Consider the following 7549-nt stretch of genomic DNA (forward strand, 5'->3'; position numbering starts at 1 on the left):
GCTGGACTAATATTGAAGATTAACATGAATACTGAATCAATTCGATGTATGCAGATTTAATGATCATTGGAATATCAGGCTGGCTTAGACTGATATTACGATTAAAAGGAGTTTTGTTACGACGTTGCTTCTTAGAATAAAGATCATAAAAATGAGTCAAAGCAATTAACACGTTAAACGTGAAAAAAAAAAGAATCTTATATTTGCAATAGCTTTTTTCAAACATAACTCAATGGTTGCACGAAGGTGCTTAACAAAAATTACATAAAGTCCCCAGTTATCCCGAATTATTACCATTTCTTCTAGTTTCCATTCGTGGACTTAATATTAAATAAAGGAATGTAACCGAGGGTCTAGAAAAAAGGGCGTAACTCCTCGTAAAAGAAACGAGTCGCCAGGGACCCACGGAAATTCGTCGAGGGAACGTTTTTCTATTAAAGTCCACATGATAAATGGTCCCATAATGCTTTATCTCCTCCATGAAACACGGTCTATTACTTTAAAGGCCGTTTCGTGGACCAATTTTCGTATCAGCTTCGAATCTTCGGCTCTCTGATGGCCGATTACCGATATCCCCTGTGATCCGCTCCATCCGAAACACCCTAATTTTTACATGGACCCAAGAAATACGACGAATGTCGGGAGCTATGTACTATACCTATCGTTCTAACACCAGACGTTCAGTGACCTTCGAATTACAATTTCTATGTTATGAAAGTAATATTTTTTATGTTCCTATTATTACTTCCTCATTGGAGGAATTCAACTATCTTCACGATAACAAATAAATTCTTAACGAAAAACATTAAAAGCCTTCTACCTTGCAGATGTATTCTCACCATTCCTTTCACAAAATTCGAGAAACGACCGGCAAGAATCCATCGATCAGTTTCTACCTGCGTCGGTCAGGTATGCAAGAGGGTTGCAACCCTGAACGATCGACAGAAAAAGGTTATCCCTTATCCCTAATCCCAAATGCGTTACGGTGTATATAATATAACCCCTGGAACATAATCTAAATACACTTTTTCGGAGACAAGAAATTCTATATTATCGTAAATCCCATTTGAACGAAATACTCTAAGGACGTGTTATTCCCGACAAACCATGAAACGAGGAATCACTTTCTATTAGCAAGTCAAGTGATCCCCGAACGTAATATTACAGCTGGTGGTTCGTGTGATTTGGTAGCGGGCCAAAAGGACCCGGAGCCTATTTCGTGTCGGTCTTATGTTTCCCTCGAACTATCGCCCCCTATTGAACCCAACCCCTATTAGTCGAGAGCTGATAAGTTCAGTTATTTGAGCTTCCCAAAAAAAAAGTTTTGATACGCCTCGCAACAAGAACGAAAGTTTAACTGTTGTATCGTTAAACTCCAATAGGTACCTATGCATTGCTTTTTAGTAGATTTGAAATGCACTGTTCGATAGTTGTCGTTGCGAAATTTGAATCAACTTTTCCATAAATTCTATATTGAGGCAATTCGTCATACATTGCTTGAATACAATTTTACCCTCCCGTTCATGTTGTCCCAAAAACATTTCATGAATTTTCGCAAAGAACCTCCCTCTGACGGATTCGATTGTACATCTTTTCACATCCATTGAACCGAAAAGAGAATCAATTGCAGGTCACTGTTTCTAAAAGCAACCACAAATTGTGTTGGTCTATTTCTTTTCTGTTTTTTTTTTTCATCGTCGTGCCATTCAGTACGAGAAAAAGTTACCCGAAAGATTCGCTTTTCGATTACGATTATTTGGAATCTTTGAAGCATGATTATCTATTAAGGCGACTCGCTTCGGTAGGTGAATCTTAACAGAGATCGGACAAGTATTGGCCACGCTACAGCGTGATCCCAGTGCGATCTATCGATAAACGACGGTCAATAATTCTCCCAGCCGAATTAACGTGCGGGCGACGTCGAAAGGAAGTCCATTTTCCGTTTTGACAGCGATAGGAAGGAGCAGTCGAGTCACGATCCACTGGGGTAACTCTAACGAACTATTTAATGAAATCCTAAGGCGCCGTGGAAGGAGAGTTAGCGTACCGAAATTCGTAGGAGCAACTACTATATGGATCCCATGACGCAGTAATTATAGAAACCCCAAAGGAGGGCAAAATGTTAATGTCCACATCTATGGTTTATTTTCATGCGAGATTTGTTTTGAGTTTTACCATTCTGACCTGTTTGAACGTAGAATAGAATGGAAAATGTGATACTATACTGATTATACTGAACATCTGCATTTGTATGAAAGTTCACAATATAATGGTACTGAAAAGCTTTTGATATTCTGGACTCTATATTCACAATTATATGACCAATTATTTCATGTTATCATTATTACAAAAATGTATATTAACATAATTTATGCAAATCACTAAAATTTTTGTGTAAAAAAACATTTTCTGTGCACAGTCAGACCACTGGGAGACACAACTACAATATGTCTGGCACAAGTCTCATAATGAGAATCCAACATGATAATTAATGCCGGCGTATTGCGGGCACAGTATGCGCGAGAACGTGGCGCGTGGACGGGCTTAGTGTGTAAATAATAAACTGTTATCACACGGCGCGATAATATATTATGCGGCATTTGCGGCAATGACGAAATGGCGGGCAATTTCGAAACGATACGATGGCTCTTAAATCTGGCTTTAGTTAGGCCGCGTTTCCAGGAGGAGATTACGTTTCCGTTTAAACGACGACGTAATCGTAAACCGTTGCGGACAAGGCTAATTTACACGTGAAAGCGTGTCAACCTTTTCTTCGGAACGGTATCGTCGTTTAGAAGACAATTCCTCCACCGATAGTGTATTCGCGAAATATTAATCAGTGACCAAACAGCGTTCCGTCACACAGCCAGTCCATATTTGCCCATCCCACGTTGGAGATATGTACGTGTTTACGTATGCACCGTAGGTAGCGTCGAAGGAATTCACGAGGTTTTTGGTCGGTGATACTGATAAAACGATGGGAAGGTTACCGTTAACTATCGATTTATTTTTGGGCGCCTGTTGCTCGTGTGCTCCGTGAAAGTCTCCAGCACGCAAGGTGTAAATACGAAGGGGGACCAGGATAATGAGATACAGAATGGGAACGATGATGTAGGAAAGTTGGAGGGGATTAGCCAGGGGACACAAGTATAAAAATGGACAAATGCGTGGGGACATCTGGTCTGCCCTACTTGTATTGGTACAGAACCTTGTCTGCCTATCAATATCTATTAAACCTGAAAGAGATGCTCCCTATGTATCCTTCTAAATGAAAGTCAAAATACCATTTATGAAATCTAATTCTATTGCTGGTTCCCGTGAATTATAATAATTTACGGAGTTCAATATCTGTATCAGAATGGACCCGGGTACCGTTATTCGACGATTAATCAATTAGATTAATAGAAAGTTATAGGAATCATTTCTCTCGCTTGGTAGTTCAAAACAGACGCCAAGAGATAGTCGAAGAATATAAAAAAAAAGAATGCACTGCGTCTGCACAGTGAAAACGATTCTAACAGGCGTAGAAGTGCTTTCAGAGGGACCTGTTTTCGCGCGTTAATTTATAAAACACATTGTTGAAAATGCATGTCACACTCACGTTCCGGTAGGTTTTTGTTGTGGCCAGGGTGGAGGAAGCAGTCAGCACGCGGGACACTTCGTACCATCTGACGATGCACAGTGCGCGACAGGACACAGTGGCCATCCTCTTGCTACGTCTCCTCCGTCAAAAACGGAGCACAGAAGAAACAGACACTTTGTTAACTTTTTTCCTTTTCTCACGAGTCACTAACACCTAACACTGAGGGACCAACGACCGTCTTCGAGCGACTACCTACGTCGTCGGCGGGCGGCATCGCTTGCCGGCTCGTCCCTGCGGCCCGAGACCCAGACCTTGCGACGGCCAATGGCGTGACATGCGCGAGACGCGCTTCCTGCGCCGCCATTGGCACACCGGGCGGGAGCCAATCGACGCCCGGACCGACGATACCCGCGCACATATTCAATATTTGAATCACAGCTACGCTCGCTTTGTCACGTTTATGGCGATTGTTCGAACGCTGATGTTCACTGTTTAATGAGCTAGATCACGAATTCCTTCTTCGTTAAACCGTTAGGAATCGTACACAGAGTTTTTCTCCGGGTATTGAATATATAATTAAATAACTCAAGAATTTAAACCGAATACAAACGTATTCGTTAAAAGTCGATTTTTTTCTCGATCCATAAAAAGATTCCTCCGGAGTAGATTCAATCGGAATAAACAATATTCAGTACAAGACAGAATTGAATACAAGACCATTGATCACAGTGAAACCTCGAAAGAAAAAGAAAATGTTTCATAATCGAAGCAATTAAAATGACGATCGTGTATTGAAAGAATTATGTAGTCATATTCAATGTATCGGGATGAGGGAAGGAACAAAACTTTGACAGTTACTGTAACCTCTCTATAACCTGAATAGGATAAACAACTGTGCATCCTAATAAGGGAATGGTTAACTCTCATGTAGACGAGTTCGAATACAGTTACTACGATTATGGACGTTCGATGCAACATTATAATGGCACCCTAAGTTTCCATGTACATTCGTGGCCGGATTTGACTCGTGTCGTTCTGGTCATCCTGTTGCGCATTGGCTTCGTCATGATACACGTTGGTAGTGTGCCAGTGAACAATGTCAATCTGATTCTGCTTCAGAATATTGTCGACGTTTGTTGGGTGACATTAACGTATTCGTTGATTGGATATCTGATCGCCTTCAACGGCGACACGAATGGAGTGATAGGAGGAGGAGTTTGGGTCGGTAACGCGGCCGTCGATAAGGATGATGTTTTGATTGGATGGTCGGCTGTGGTAATCGCAGCAGCGATTTGCACTTGCGGGATCGTCGGAAGAACCCATACCGTCGGCTACCTCGTAACAGGATTCCTTCTGGCTGCTTTGTTGCAGCCATTCTTGATCCATTGGGTCTGGTCTCCTAAAGGATGGATGAGGACGAATCTACTGAATGAAGAGGACGTTAGGTTTCGGGACTATGCTGGCTCGACAATTGTTCATCTGGTCGGTGGACTGTCGGGATTGATTGGTTGTATGACCCTCGGAAGAAGGATACTCCGGTTGAGCGCTTTAGATGACGCGAGTATCGCTGCTGGTACCTCAGGAACCGTATACGCGGGTGAACTGATGGTATTCATTGGACTTCAGGTGAATGGATGGTGTTGAAAATTTTTTAGTAGATCCACGAAGAAGGTATAGGATTAATCTAACATTCCAGGATAGTTTTAGGTTTAAGAACTACTCACATTTTCGTCTGCCAATATGAATAGCGGTTCCAATATATTCTATGCTGAATGCTAGAACTGATCTCTATATCTTGTTGTGGCAAAACATCTGTAAAACAAAATGAATACGTTCTGAACTATGTCCCCCGATTTAGAGTCTCAGTATTCCAAATGATACTTTCCGAATTAGAAGTAAAGATCATGGTCACGTCTACCTGAACAATTTACTAGCCGCGTCATCGTGCAGCGTGTTTGTCGTGGCTTTCCACTTCATGGTCAGCGGAGAAGAATTCAATCATTGGACGGTAATGAGATGCGTTCAAGCATTGGCAGCCGGCCTGTCGATAGTAGCTGCTGGAACGGACTTTTATTCGCCTCAGATAGCAATCGTTCTGGGCTTTATCGGAAGCATCGTATTCTTTTTAGTTTCCAAGCTAATCTTTCAAAGCGCCCTTGAGGACTATTGCAACATCGTGGCTACCCACGTTGCCTGTGCTTTCGTGGGAAGCTTCTTGGCTCCCCTTTTCGACATCGACACGGAGGCAACTCTGACAGCGAATGTGTACCAATTCTTCTGGCAATTGATTTGTCTGATCACGATAATCACCATGGTTTCGATCGTCATGTACATTTCTTTTACTCTGCTGGAACGTTTTGGTCTATTGAGAAACCGATCGGAACACTTGAATCATATGAGGGCAAATGTAGCCATGGAAGCTCTGGACGTTCCTCGAGGGAACTTTTTTCGAAGGCTTTTTCATACCGACGACGATCCTGTTTACATTCAACCGGGATCTACATCTGACTCCGCTCGACGTCCGAGTGTAGGTACTCATGCCATGAAGTACCAAGCTGAGGACGCTGCCATCGAAAAGGGTAGGGTGGTTGAGCCAAGACCGCGTACATAGCATGCATTTTGTAACTATAAACATTTAAATCAACACAACTATTTCGATCTGTAAAATTGAACTGAATTTTAACTACTCCAATGTAATAAATGCTTCATTAGTACAAGAAAAGAACAGTGTAAAATGGTGGTTCGTGCTTTCAAGATTTTAAACATTTCTTTTATTAGAACTTACGGACTATTCGTACAGTTATTACAGTATTTTACAATATAATAATTTTAAGTTAAATAATCAAAAGTCCTATTAAAGTGTCGTACACATATTCTACACGTGTCCCCCGCTTATTCGTACGATGATAGTTTCTTTCTTTATTTTATTTGCACAACAGTTTGTTCGAACATCTAGAAAACATTCGTTATTCCCTGCGCGCTTCTCGGTGAAACCAGAAACTGCAAATACACGCGCAGAGTATTATTAGCTGTGTCTTATCGTTGATTCGCGTTTGAACCTATAACGAGTGCGGAAGTTGAACTAGGTTGTGTAATCAACCAGAAATTGATTGCAAAGATATTGAATACGGTCGATTGAAAATTTGAATATTCTTTTTCTAGGTAACACAATTAATGGTAATACTTAGATTTTTTTAATTGCAGTTCGTTACCAAAAATCGATAGTTTGTAGCGAAAAGTAACACGTGGTGACGAACCAACGATCGAATCTAGCTAATTACCATTTAGCAAGGACTTTGAAACTTTTCACGCCGATACAACAAATCTCATTCCGATTTTGTGATTCTGGTTTGTCAAATATTATTGTCAGCTGGCGGCAAACCGGACAGTCGTTGCCGCCGCCATACCGAAAAAAAAAAAATCTTGAATATTGACTCTAGAGATCCGACGTCGCGATACAATAATACAACTGTATATACAACACTGGTAAAATGGCACGATTCGACGAAACAGATCAATTGCTTAGTTGCATTAATATCGTTACTGTTAACTATTATTATATTAACAATGAACTTTGTACATGATTTCGTTTAACCGTCACGCGACACAGTTTAACGGCAGTATAAAAATGAGAATAAAATATACAAAGGGGTAACAAAAACGTTCGTAAAACTGTTTAATCGTCGATGAAACAACGATCTCTATCTCGGTGAACACGTACGCGTACGAGAATAAATGACGCTCACTTTGGCCCAAAGTTTACGGATATCGTAATGTTAGTTTTCTTTTTCTTTTTTTAATAATTTGTGCAATTATTTTCTTGCTTAAGTAACGGCTTCCCATCTCATGGGTACAATGGTTTAAAACAAGTTTCCAAAACGAGCCAAATGTGTTCTGTGATCGAAAGATATGAATAGAATATCAAGGTTAATTCCAGAGAGAATCGAACAATTCGACGGGATAGGA

General features: G+C 40.9%; 1 protein-coding gene across 1 annotated transcript; it reads left to right on the plus strand.

The window, feature by feature from the left end:
- Nucleotides 1-4495: 4495 nt before the first annotated feature.
- LOC107187666 (ammonium transporter 1 member 3-like) lies at nt 4496-6194 on the plus strand. The gene is made up of 2 exons (XM_015575809.1): nt 4496-5209; nt 5442-6194. Exons 1-2 carry the CDS (start codon nt 4496-4498, stop codon nt 6192-6194), a joined length of 1467 nt encoding a protein of 488 aa, XP_015431295.1.
- Nucleotides 6195-7549: the final 1355 nt, after the last annotated feature.

The sequence above is a fragment of the Dufourea novaeangliae genome, unplaced genomic scaffold, assembly GCF_001272555.1.
Source record: "Dufourea novaeangliae isolate 0120121106 unplaced genomic scaffold, ASM127255v1 scaffold101, whole genome shotgun sequence".
NCBI classification, from domain to species: domain Eukaryota; kingdom Metazoa; phylum Arthropoda; class Insecta; order Hymenoptera; family Halictidae; genus Dufourea; species Dufourea novaeangliae.

Bases quoted from the DNA above. Each gene is read 5' to 3' on its own strand.
- LOC107187666 (XM_015575809.1), top strand. From the start codon at position 4,496: ATGGTTAACTCTCATGTAGACGAGTTCGAATACAGTTACTACGATTAT. The intron at 5,210-5,441 runs GTGAATGGATGG...CCCCCGATTTAG, and splicing joins TGGTATTCATTGGACTTCAG to AGTCTCAGTATTCCAAATGA.